General features: G+C 43.4%; 1 protein-coding gene across 31 annotated transcripts in view; it reads left to right on the forward strand.

The window, feature by feature from the left end:
* The window catches only part of CAMK2G (calcium/calmodulin dependent protein kinase II gamma), a 159,586-nt gene extending 146,461 nt beyond the window's left edge, over window positions 1–13,125 (forward strand). For 16 of the 31 annotated variants that reach the window (XM_028729058.2, XM_077930654.1, XM_028729060.2 and 13 more), the window contains 4 exons: window positions 4,941–5,016; window positions 6,638–6,732; window positions 8,011–8,259; window positions 10,260–13,125. In XM_028729058.2, coding sequence (XP_028584891.1) covers window positions 4,941–5,016; window positions 6,638–6,732; window positions 8,011–8,246 — 407 coding nt within the window. In that variant the 3' untranslated portion in view covers window positions 8,247–8,259; window positions 10,260–13,125. Of the gene's footprint in view, window positions 1–920; window positions 1,053–4,940; window positions 5,017–6,637; window positions 6,733–8,010; window positions 8,260–10,259 lie in introns of all 31 variants that reach the window. The other 15 variants (XM_028729050.2, XM_028729057.2, XM_077930652.1 and 12 more) reach the window with 2 other exon arrangements.
* The last annotated feature ends 227 nt before the right edge of the window (window positions 13,126–13,352 follow it).

The raw sequence follows: 13,352 nt of genomic DNA on the forward strand, positions 1-13,352 counted from the left end.
TAGTCAAAAACAGATTTGAAAACCCTGCACCCTTTTCCCTACTCTTTTCTTGTTCGCCTGAAATTATCTGCTATCAATCCTTCAGAGACTTCTTCGTTAGTGCCCCTTGGTTTTTAGAGGTGAAATATTCCATTCAGCTATAGCATTTCGGCTCATATTTTACTCTAAAACCAGGACTGGGTGCATGCTGTTTTAAAACAGCCCACTTGTGTAATGAGATAACAACTTGCAAAATTTTGTCTTAAGTCGTTTTGTTTCCGTGAGCCATATGTGTGCATGAAGCTGAACGTGGGCATTAAGAGCAGGCACATGGGAGGATAGTGATAGGGAACAGCTAACGAAGCAGCATGATTTTTGTTTTTTACATTTGCAATTCAAAGCCGATATGGAGGTGATCTTTATCTCCTCTCCAGACAATACACTCTTCCAAAACCGATAGGTTTGGTGAGAAAGTATTTGGAGGATGGGATTCAGCATTGCCTAGTTGGAATGAACATTTGTTGACAAAAGGAGACATCGTTTTCCATTCCAAACCGTTGCAAAGCCTTTGTCCCCCTCCTGTAAAGTAGAACCACAATGAGGCATGTTAGGGTCATGTAGAAACCCTACTCAGGCGGAGGCAAGGGAACCCGGCTTCTGTGCTTTCTCTGTTGCTCTTATGATTTGGAGTTTAGATCACTTCACCTTCTCCTTTCTCAAATCTTACTGTGTTTCTTAGTTGCTGTTTTGAAAGACTGAATCACTTTGTAGGGATCCGGTTGCCCCACTTGGTTTGCATTGCAGAAGTTGGTGGCATTGCTGCCTCTGGGTGTGTGTGTGTGTGTGTGTGTGTGTGTGTGTGTGTGTGTGTGTTCAATGCAGTCCTTATTTTGCTTTCTGGTTTTTATTTTTGTTTTAATGTGCTTGCATTTGTTTTGCAGCTACCACTACACAATCTTGTGAAGAGAAACTACTTGCCTGGGACAGCCCAGGGCAAACTGTGGAGTTGGATCGCGCTCAGTCGGAGCCTGTTCTAACTCCTGTAGTTCCATTTGCACTTAACAATCCGCCATGTAAGTTAGCTTTGTAGTAGCAGGAGTAGAAAAAAAAATCAACCTAGTACTTAGCCTCCTTACTTCTCTACCTTTTCTGAACCTTTATCTCTCATTTTTCCAAAATATATATTCCTCTCTCTCACTCCCCCTCTTTTAATTACTTCTTTCTCCTGAAATGGCTAGCTAGGAGCAAGGAGCCCCAGTTCAGACCTCCGTTAGGCACATGAAAACATCAGCCCCAAACAGCAAGCACAATTCTCAAGCTGCAACTGCCGACAAAAAAGTTACTCCATCTAAAGTTTCCAGCCTTAGCAAAGCTCCGAACTCAGAATAAATAAATCCGTACCATAGATATGCCATCTGTCACCCTTCCGTCCACTTCCACAGTTTTAATGCATTGGAGATTGCTGTGTGGATGTTTAGAGAAATACAGTGGTGTCTCGCAAGACGAAAAGAATCCGTTCTGCGATTCTCTTCGTCTAGCGGTTTTTTCGTCTTGCGAAGCAACCCTATTAGCGGCTAAGCAGATTAGCGCTATTAGCGGTTTAGCGGCTTAGTGGCTATTAAAGGCTTAGCGGCTTAGCTGCTAAAAGGCTATTAGCAGTTTAGCGGCTTAGAAAAAGGGGGGGAAGCGGGGGGGAATCGCAAGACTAGCAAGACCCATAGGGAAAATCATCTTGCAAAGCAACTCAGAAACGGAAAACCCTTTCATCTAGTGGGTTTTCCGTCTTGCGAGGCATTCGTCTTGCGGGGCACCACTGTACCAGTATTTTGATATCATCCAGCTCTCCTTGCTCTGTAGCCTCAATTCCTGTGTGTTGATAGGGTAAGGTGGCGTTACTTGGTGGTAGATCATAACGTTCTGCATGTAAAACAACAATCCTAATGGCTCCCCTGAAAAAGTTTTCTGGCAACAGTGATGGGAAAGACACTGAAACCTTAGAGATCCATTCTCAGTCAGTGTAGACAGTGTTGTGGTTGGGCCTGGCATGGAGTGTATTTGTATATTCATACACCATCCAACACTTCTTGTTATGTAGCTGCAATTCACCATGGTAGAGGACTGGAAGGCAAGTGTGCTACTTCCAGGTGAAATCCAAGCATCACTGAAGGGAAATGGTTCAGCAGCTTGCATGTATGATGTTGAGGGTCTGAGAATGGCTTCCATGTGCTTCCAAACCATTTCTGCATGGAAAATGCCAATGTGGTAATTCCTGGGGTGTCTTCTCTCTGATTTTGCCACCTGCAATCTGTGCAGCTGGGGCACTGAAGGGAGACAAAATAGAGCTGCCTTTTGCTCCTTTTTTGGAGGATACAGCAGGAGGTGAAGGTTCGAAATGTACACTGCATCTCTCCATGTGATGCACAGGCCACCTCAGCACATCCATATGCTCCCCCTGTTGTTGGGACAGCATTTCACTTGTAAATGTGAAAAAACAGGTCCCATCATAATCACTTAAGACTCGTAACAGTAGCATCCATACAGAAAGTTAATAAGGCATGTGAAGTCATTGATGGCCTTGCTGATAGATAGAGCTGTTCTTTCTGCTCTGGGAAATAAAAACATTGATAGATGGGGTATGAACCGGTTCGTCCCACTTTACAGAGGTCTTGTTGCTGTTATTGGCTATTCATTCATTCATTCATTTCTGCCCTGCCCTTTACCTCAAAGGACTCCAGGGAAGCTTAGTGACTATATGTCTTACCTGTGTAGATGAAACACTCTTATGAACAGCAGCCAGTGACTTCCAATGTGTGGTGCCTTGCGCCAACAGATTCAGCTCAGACCTGAATCCTAGAAACTACCTCTTGTCCTGTTCCCGTATGGTTCCAACAAGAGCTTTTCTGCTGTCACACTTCTGTAATTTATGTGTGCAACAACTGAGTGAATTTTGAATTCGGTGGAAGTATAGACAGTCTCAAATTAAGTCTTGAGCTCTATCTCTTTTGACCAAAACAAGGGCCAAGGGCAATCACACTCATGGAAATGTCTAATAACAGAGAAAGGCAGTGTTCTTTTCCATCCAGGTAGCATATCTCTATGCATTCAAGGCCTGCAGTTGGTTCAGTTCTTAGAACTTGCTCAGCTTTGTTTTAATTGAATTGGAGTAAAGGAGAAGCAGATACTGCTGCCTGTCTGCGGTGCCTCAGTGCCTCTAAAAATTGGGGACACCTCTACTCCCACCAGCTCTTGTTGGGCAACTCTTACCACTATGCCCATGGAAACATCTCTTATACAGGTATTAATATACAGAGACAGTGTACATTTGAAAGCCAGGTCCCAGGGGCATTCTGCTGTACATATGGCCATTTTGGAACAAGCTCAGACTTGGAGCCTAAAAAAAAAAATCCCCCTAAACATTGAAAAACATTATCTGAAGAAGTGTGCGTGCACATGAACAAACTTACTTGGTCTCTTAAGGTGCTATTGGACAATTAAAAAAAAAATTTCAACTGCATCAGACCAACACAGCTACCTACCTGAATTGAAAAACATGTTATTGCACCCACTTACAAAACAGCATACATCAGTGCATGATGCAGACTGAAAAAAACCCACAAAGTTGTGTTCAAAATTCCTGGCAAGCTACAATACATGGCTGGTGGTCTTCATTCAACCTGATGGTTCACAGTTCCTAGTGAGACCACAGGAGCTGTGGCTGATTATATGGCTGAGAATAGGTTCCATTGTGCCAGAATCGTTCCTACAAATAGTGTGTGTAGCAGTATTTAATAGTGGTACAGTAAGGCATAATCCAATGTAATTACACAGTAGGAGCAGATGTGAATAAGGTGGCTCAGGCTAACAAATGGATGGGTGGTTTGTGTCCTGAGAGGTGGTCAGGTGAAAGAGGAAGGTGATACTAGAGCTAGGAATCTTTCATGGGCACAACATCTTGATACAGGAAGGCTCTCGGGAGCTGTTTTGGATCCTGTTCTGGTGGGAGTCTTGGTCCCAAGCATCTAAAGGGCACTAGGTTGGCAAAGGATGGCTTAAGCCATCAAACAGGCATTTATAGGCGGTTTCTGTAGACCTGTCAATGTGTCATCCTTTTGTTCATCTCTTTGGGGATCTATGGAACTGAAGCCCACAGTTCAAAGAAATGAGGGACTTCTGTGCCCCAGTGCAAACATAATGCGGTTTGTAAACCTCCAGTGCAGGCACCCTTTCCTTCCCTGAGCTCCCTCTGGAATGACTCTCACATTCTTTCCTTCTCATCTTTTAGCAGTGGCTTGGTATTCTCTGTATGTGCCAGTGCAAATTACAGTGAACGCAAACCAGGTTCATTGGAAACGATGGTTTGCACGCCCAATTCAAAGCATGGTTCCACTCCTAGGTTTACGAGGGAGCCATGTTTTGCATGAAGTACCCTTTGTGACAGTGGGCACGCAATAAGGGACGGAAAATTGAGAGGAAAGTTGCTCAAGAGGCAGAGGGAGCACCTGAGCTCCTGGCCCTGCTGCCATTGCTGTAACCATGATTGAGGTCAGGATCATCATGCCTGCAGTAGACCCCTCTCTCTTCATATCTACACCTCAGATTTGAATGATGCAGTGGGTCTTTCCACCTTAGAAACAGTGTAATGGAAATGTGACGGTAGTCTGATCCTTGGTGCTCTCCACATAAATCCTGCGCAGATTGTTAGAGCCGAGCCTTTTCTTGGCGTAGCAGTGCTGCTGTTCGAACTGCCGCCTTCTCCCTTCTCCCTGCATTCCTTCCATCTTCCAGACTCCATTCCTTCCAATATGTAGCTGTCATTACTGCTGTTCTGGAATTCAAGAGAGCAACCACCGCTGCGAACACTGCTCTGTTGAATCTCCGGAAGGGAGCACTTGCTTGCCATATGTTTTGTCCCAGCTCCCATGTGCCGTAAAGCTGCCTCTTTTTTTTATTCCCTTCTCCAGTGCGTAAACAAGAGATCATAAAGATAACGGAGCAGCTGATTGAGGCAATCAACAATGGAGACTTTGAGGCATACACGTAAGTGGAGAAACACAGGGCGGGGGCCTGCTGTTCAATTGGCCATTCGAAGCCAGATAATTTGGGTCAAAGAAGACATAACCATGGGGTGGTGAGGTGGAGAAAATAGCAAAATCCTACCGTATTTTTCGCTCTATAAGACACACCCGACCATAAGACACACCTTTAGTTTTTAGAGGAGGAAAACAAGAAAAGCCAGCAAGAGCCGCAGACACGCTTGCTCGGTGCGGCTCTTTAAAGATAGAGCGGCTCTTGCTGGCTTTTCCAGGAGGTGGGAGAAGGGACTGGTGCGCTGCCCTCCGTCCCTTCTCCCTGAAAAGCCAGAGGAAGCTGTGCAGCTATCGCTGAAGCCAGCAGAGCAAGAGTGATAGCTGTGCAGCGGCTCTTGCTCTGCTGGCTTCCCAGCGAAGCGGAATGAGAGACGGAAGGGGCTCCATAAGGGCATTTGGAGGGCCAAAGATTCTCTGATTTACATGAATAAATGCAGCTACTTTAGTAGAAATGCAGAGGTGAATACTAATAAGTACTCTCTGGTGCATAGAGGAGTGTGTGCAAGCATGCACATACATAAACACAAGCAAGCAAGCTTATTTTCCCATCATATGAACTTAAAGTCCGTGATTAGTGTTCTTTCTCCCCATAATGCATTGCAAACTCTTCCTGAAGGCACATTCTCTAGGAAGCTAAAAGGGCTGTCATAAAGTAGGGGAAAGCCAGCATCCTATATGAAGTTGATAAGGAACAAAGGCATGTATAGATATGAATTCCAGCTGTGTTCCATCAAACTGTTCAGGAGGAGATGAGTGTTCTCTTCTGAAAGGCATGATTTGATTCCTCCCAGTTTGATTCATTTCACAAGAGGGTAGGAGCTAGGAGCTAGGACAAGTCAAAAGCTCAAAAAAGTTTACAAGAAGTGTGGTCAGAATGAAACCACCTTTCAGCAACATCCCATCAACACAAAGCATACCTAGTAATTTTTTATTAGCTGTTAAGTTCTGCATCCCGTAGACAGAGATTCTTCTCTGAAAAGATAGTTGATTAATTTGAAAGTAAATAATAATTTTAAGCTGCTGGCTGGGAGGGAATGCAAAATGTCTGGGGTTCAATCCTAGAGCACTTGGTGTAAACTGTAATGTGGGGATGATAATGAATATGATTGGGCACATATGTTTTAACTTTTAACTTTTAGAGAATGGGTTGAAAATTAGTGTTTTCACCCTAAGATGTGAAGACTGCCTCCATTCCCTTAAGATCTGCTTCCCACTTATTGAATCATATAATTGTAGAGCTGGAAGGGACCACAAGGGTCATCTAGTCCAACCCCCTGCAATGCAGGAATATGCATCTGTCCCATACGGGGATTGAACCTGCAACCTTGGCATTATCAGCACCATGTTCTAACCAACTTCATGAGAAGTTAGCAGCAGCAGCAGGTGCCTAGCCTTGAAGCCTCAGATTGCTTAGGGCTTAGGAAAATAGGTTATAATACTTAAGGAAGCTCAGCTTTCTGTTCCTGGTTGGGCAGCCCTCTGAATCAAAACTGCATGGTGCAAACAGTCTATATTGACACAGGCTGTAGGTTCAGATACCAGTGAGATCCTTTGTACTTTGTTTCTTGCAGGAAGATCTGTGACCCTGGATTAACCTCATTTGAACCTGAAGCACTGGGGAATCTCGTGGAGGGAATGGATTTCCACAAGTTTTACTTTGAGAACTGTGAGTGGTAGATAACTGGCAACACCAAAATTACCCTTGACCCTGCTTGCTTAGGTAGGAAAGAACTGCAGTTTTAAGACCATCTCTGGACTTACATTGGCAGTGGGGAGCTTACTGTAAGTGTATTATCCTGGAAATTTGTACTCCAGAATTCTCCTCTTAGTTTTTCTTTTAATTGGAATTTTTGTATCAGTTGTCTGATACACCATCAAACTGATACCATGATTGATGGTATTGAAAGCTGCAAAAAAATCTAGAAGAACAAACAGAGCTTCTCCTTATATGGGCCATTCATTTGGGGCACCAAGGCAATTAATTTCTGTGCTGAAGGCACACCTAAAACTAGATTGACATGAATCCTGATAATTGGTGTAATTCAGCAGTGTCCGAAGATTCATAGCAGCCCCAGAAGTGGATATTTGTGACTGGCCAATTAGTTGTTAAAATCCTCAGGTTCCAAAAAAAAAAAAAGGGTTTCTTCAGCAGTGATTTCACAACCATCTGATTTATCAACCATGTGATTTTGAAGATACTCTTGTGGTTTCCACCCTTGCTCGAATATAAATGAATAAATTATTAGAGGTATGGGTTGACAGAAATTCCCTGCAAATAAGCATCAATGTGCAGAAGAAAAGGGGAGGGAGTCGTAGCAGGACACAGATGTGAACTCCACCTTGTCTACTTCTTTAGAAAGGCATGAATAAATAACAATAGTATCAAGCAAGATTCAGGTCCTTTTCTCCGTGCTATAACCAACACTTAAAAGATAGCCACTTATAAGCAGGCTCTGAATGCTGGAATCTCTGAAGGCTCCCCAGAGGCAGGCGGAGAAAAATGATGGCTCCTTTCTCTGCATGTTGTTTATGTTTGTTTTATTTCTCCTTAGCAGTCAACTTTTCCTGCTGTTGCAGGTTAATATATGCCTGCAACACCAGAACACAATACGTTCCTTGGAAAAACCCATTGTTTTTGATTTTCAAAGAATCTTTTAGGTTCACAGCATCATAATAATAAAAAAGTAACCTGGTTCTCCAGGAGCCTGAGATGAATTCATTTTAAGAAAATTATTGGAGGGACTGGAGCATAGAAGCAATTGGGAAAAGGAAGGAGTTTTGTGCGGCAGTTGGTTGGACTGCTTCATTATGGTCTGACTGGGATGGAAAGGAAGGCAAAAGACGTGTGATCTATTGGGTGAAGTGACCAAAGTAATGAACGAAATAAACCTGTTTCTCTTTGTGAGGTTAGGGGGAATGCTCATTGTTTCACATGTCTCCGCAGTATTGTCCAAGAACAACAGCAAGCCAATCCACACCACCATCCTGAACCCCCACGTTCACGTTATTGGTGATGACGCAGCCTGCATTGCTTACATCCGCTTGACACAGTATATCGACGGTCAAGGCCGACCCCGCACCACGCAGTCGGAGGAAACCCGTGTTTGGCACCGCCGTGACGGCAAGTGGCTGAATGTCCACTACCACTGCTCTGGGGCCCCGGCAGCTCCACTCCAGTGAAGCTGAAAGATGGGTATGTTGGGCCAGGAAAGTCTCTCCAGTACAAAGAGGAAGTATAGTACGGCAGAGGAAGCCTTACCAAGGAAACCTGTGGATGGGAGATACATGGCGGTTCAAATCTCTTGGCTAAGTAGATAATGCTCACTACTGTTTTCCCAGCAGTGAAGCGCAAAGCATGCTGAAGGTGTCAGACCTATCAGGTAGGGGTGGAAAAGGCAAAGGAGAAGGATGAACAAGACAAATGTGGTTTTCTCCCCTTAGTGTTATTTCACAGTTGTCCTTGTTCGGCCATCTTGAAGATTGGTGGGAGGTTCCAGCTGCCTCAAAGAGCTTTTTTAGTCCAGCGTCTCCAGTCCCTGGAGGTGCAGGCTAATTCAGTGCTGAATTCCCTCCTGTCTACAAGAATAGGAATTCACCGAGCCAGAATTTTATTATCTATGCCTGGTGTTTCTCATGGTCTCCTGTTGAAGACCGTGTTGGGCAAAATCATGCACAAAATGCAGCGTGTCCCAATGTCTGGAATTGTTGAAGATTTAGCTTTGACAGCTTCAGAAGAGTGTTGGATACTTAATTTAGACAGAAAGCACTCAAGGCTGAAAGTCATAAAGTAAAGATATGTTTAGTTTTATAGGAGTTTAGCTCCAGGGAAGGAGCCAACCTCTGGTTGTTACCATGCTACAGGTTAGAAGGATGTACCATACACTGAAGCCTACATTTCTTCGCTCCTGACTTGATCCCCTCACTTCCTGTATTCACATAGATAAGAAGGAAACAAATTGTTCCAACCTGTTCCAACATTTTACTCCTGATATCATCTGCAGTGATAAACAGCATAGTTAATCTGCTCATGCTGTTAATACATTTATATCTTTATACATCTAGGAGCATGTTGTCAATTCTGTGCACAAGTGAAGTACTACAGTTTGGTTGCATTTTAAAGGCACATAACCCATCCCCCCAGTTCATTCTCTTTGACATGAATTCCTTTTGGTCTTTTTTCCACCACTGAATTTTGAACCGTGGTTAAACATTTCATTGGCACCACCATGAGACATAGCTAACCAGGGTTCAATATTGAACGGAGTTTGCTAACTAGATTTCCTTCTTGGGGAATCTTGACTTCCACTAAGTGCAGTGCTGAGATTACAGCTAACTGGAGTTAAAATACTTAACGGGAGCTTGCAAGAACAGGACCCCCCCCCCCAAAAAAAACCTGCCTAATTATGCCAGCTGCTGGGTAATGTCAGCTGTTCCATTAACCTGGCCACAGTGATCCCTGCGACGGTCACCTCCAGGCTTGACTACTGTAATTCGCTCTATGCGGGGCTGCCCTTGAAGCTGTCCCAGTGGGTGCAGAATGCTGCAGCGAGGCTCCTCACGGGATCTCTGCCATGGGAGCATATTCACCCAGTGCTTTTCCAGCTGCACTGGCTCCCGGTGGAGTACAGGGTCAGATTTAAGGTGCTGGTTTTGACCTTTAAAGCCCTTCACGGCCTAGGACCCTCGTACCTACGGGACCGCCTCACCCGGTATGCCCCACGGAGAGCCTCAAGGTCCATAAATAGCAACACCCTAGTGGTCCCGAGCCCTAAGGAAGTTAGATTAGCTTCAACCAGAGCCAGGGCCTTTTCAACTCTGGCTCCGGCCTGGTGGAACGCTCTGCCTCATGAGACCAGGGCCCTGCAGGATCTGATTTCTTTCTGCAGGGCCTGTAAGACAGAGTTGTTCCGCCTGGCCTTTGGCTTGGAGCCAATTTGATTCCCTCCCCCTCTGTCTTTTTTCTTTTTCTTTCTCCTCCTGCGATGAGGCTACATTTTAATGTTTTAATGTTGAATTTTAATTTTGTTTTTAAGTCAACTTGTTTTTATTATTGCTTGTTAGCCGCCCTAAGCCTGGCCTTGGCTGGGAAGGGTGGGGTATAAATAAAAATTATTATTATTATTATTATTATTATTATTATTATTATTACATTTTCTTCTGTCTTTCAAACCCGTCTCCTCTTTCTGACTGCAGCAGCTTTCGGAGATACTCAGCGGGAGGGCAATATCTTCTCAGCAAGCAGCTCTGGAGTGCCTGAATTACAGCAACGGTCATGTTCGTTTTGACGTTTAAAAAAAAATATATGAATTACAAACCGGCAGCAGCCAAATGCACGAAACCCTGCATGAATCTGATGCTCCGGGCGCTGCCGCCTTTCTGTTGTTTTTCCATGGATCCATCGTGTCTGTTTCTGCTGTACGAAGGTGTCTTTTAAATCTCAAGAGAGAAACCCATATTGTTTGTATAGAAAAGAGATCATCATCCATGACGGAGTGTCCAGCGCCTCCTCTCCAGGGCTGATGATGGGGCAGCAGCTGTGGAGCATCTTTCAGAACCGGAGCAAAGAAGGGGGAAGAGAAAGCAGCTCAGGCAGCAAAATGCTGGAACCTGTGCTCTGTGAAGGCACAGTGGGAACTAACATGTCTGGGCTATGCTGCAGCTTTAATCGGCGAGGTGTGGCTGGCGGCGAGCTCTCAGGGGCCAGCGTGGAGAAAAGAGGGCAAGGTGGAAGGAGGACATTTCTCGGCCCTTTGCCATACAGCAGACTGACTTGAGCCCAAGGGTCAGCGGTGGAGATGTGCAGCAGTCAGCCGTTTGCTCGGCCACTGGGTCCCACTGATGGACTGCGTTAAAATGAACAAGAATGTTTTAAGGAACAAATGTGAGCTGGATTAAATAGCGTAGGAGCTTGCTCTTCAGAGGTGCACTGATTTTTATTTAATTTTTTAAGAAACAGCCACTCCTTGGAGGCATGAAGTCAGCTTATAAGGGCAAAGTTTAAGAGCAAATGATATTAGGGGGAAGAGGGTACATGAATGGCTTGTTTTGATTTTGTTTTGTTTAGAATAGATGGGATCCAGATTGCTGCGGAATATGTGCTGCTTAGGAAACAGTTGAAAAGCTTTGTGTTAACATCCTGCCCTGAAGTTTTGCGCACACACATGCGTTAGCTTTCCTGTATGGTGTGTAACTTAGTTTGTGTTTTATACTGAAATAGATTCTATATATATATAAATATATATATGCACCCCTGTAACTATGGGGCTTGCTGGTTTCCCAGTTTTATTTGTTTTCTGATAAATGAGCAAAGGGAGCCAGCGACTTCAGGCAAGTGCTTTTTCCACTAGCCCAGTCCCTCTGACACAGCTTTGTTTCCTGTTGTTCCATTGGGTGTATTTTATTTTCTTTAATCTCTCTCCCTCCTATCATCTGTGGTGGTGTGTTTACTCAGTTAAACGTTGAATCAGAACTTTGGTTTTACTTTATGCAGAAGGTTCTCCAGTTTCTGCTGTAGTTACGACTAGGAACCCAACACACCCATATAGGGGATTGCCAGTTTGCATTGGCCACAATTGTCTCCCTTGCCACTAAGAAGGGCAAGCATTGCTCTTTATTCTCTACATAGAAAATGTTTGACAGTTGTACACCTTGGCCATTGTTTTACCCATTTTTTATGTAGTAGAAGCGGGATAGAAACCTTCCCGGTAAACTTTGACATTCAGATTGACTCCCTGTCTTCTAGACATGGAGAACACCAAATCTCTTTTGCATGTATGGTCACTTAAATTTGAGAATATGGGATTCCATTATATTACACTCCACCCCTTTGCTGCCTATAAAGGACTAAGCAGAATAGCAGGAAGACAACCTTTTGATGGAGTTTTAGGACAACAGAAAGTTGCGACGATCCCATGGAACAGAAGGAATGTGTTTTCTACTTTGCAGTGAACATCCTAGCTTCTGTTACTGCTAGCAAGGCTGATAGTTCAGTCCCACTGCATTTATCACAGCATTTATCACAGCTTATCTTCAGCACAGCAAAGGGAATTTACCCTTTGCGAGGTTTGTCTGCGCAAATCCTTCAACCCTTTTCAGCCTCGTCTAGAGCCAGGTGAAGAAGAAAAGGAATGCTGTCTCAAGTAGCGGGATAGAAGTGAGACCTTTAATGTAAAACATCCTTAGATAGCACTAAGCTTAGTGAGTGAGGCGACAAAGAAAATCCTTGATAATTTTATTCAGGTTTTTAACAATAAAGCCACGAAGTGGGGAACAGGAAATTAGTTATGCAGCTTTTTAAAAATGACAAATTCTGCATGCTTTTAGGTCTGATCTTTCCTTGTCTCTTTATCTGAAGATTATTAATGATAAACCCTCTCTGTATTAAGTATCTGCATCTTTCAAAAATATTTTTTTTGGAACAGTTTTGAGTTGAAGTTTTTTGTCTTTGTTTTTGCACAGTCTTCGAGACATGTTCTAATTTAATGAGAACCTTAGCTTGGTATGGCCATTATCCAACACAGCTATAAACCTTTAGCATTCTTAATGTTCTCTTATGGGGTTAATGTAAGCATCTATATATAATATTATATCAAGTTTTAAACAGGAAATGGAAGATGTTTGATGCAAAAATTTTGCATGATAGAGAATTAATTGAAATCAAGTTAGGCTTTTTTCTGAATGTTGGTAGAACCTTCATAGCTTTGTTATAATGAAACCTTGAACCGGAAATATTTAATAAAATAACATTTAAATGGTGCAAAGTCATATAGTACTCTTGTGTTCTCCTGAATCTTTGGGGGAAAATAGGCCTTGGGCTGTTTAGACACACACTGCTTTCTCAAATCTGCTAATAAGAGGCAGATTCATTTGATTGCATTTTTTCATTTCTGGTGAATCAGCTCGTTTTGGATATGTGTATAAATATGATAGCTGACCTATAGAAAAGGGAAAAGAATGCAAAGAAATTAGTGCATCCAAAAATATTGGGGGGACGCAATAGAATTTTGTTGAATTACTGCTGACTTGCTACACATTAAAAATCATGTTGTGTTACACACTCCTTTTTGTTTTATGCCACCCAAGTTATTGCAAATCTCTTGCCTTTTTATGAGGACAAAATTAAGTATGAAGTCTAGTGTGGTGCGATGCAACTAAATCATGTTGCATTACATTAGACCCAGTGTTGTTTGATGATACATCAGATGCCTTGTCATTCTTTTTTTTTACTTTTTCTGTGTTCAGTTTTGGTGATGATTGATTCTGGAGATCTTGAGTGGAAAATGAGGA

This window comes from Podarcis muralis, chromosome 6 (genome assembly GCF_964188315.1).
Source record: "Podarcis muralis chromosome 6, rPodMur119.hap1.1, whole genome shotgun sequence".
Lineage (NCBI taxonomy): Eukaryota > Metazoa > Chordata > Lepidosauria > Squamata > Lacertidae > Podarcis > Podarcis muralis.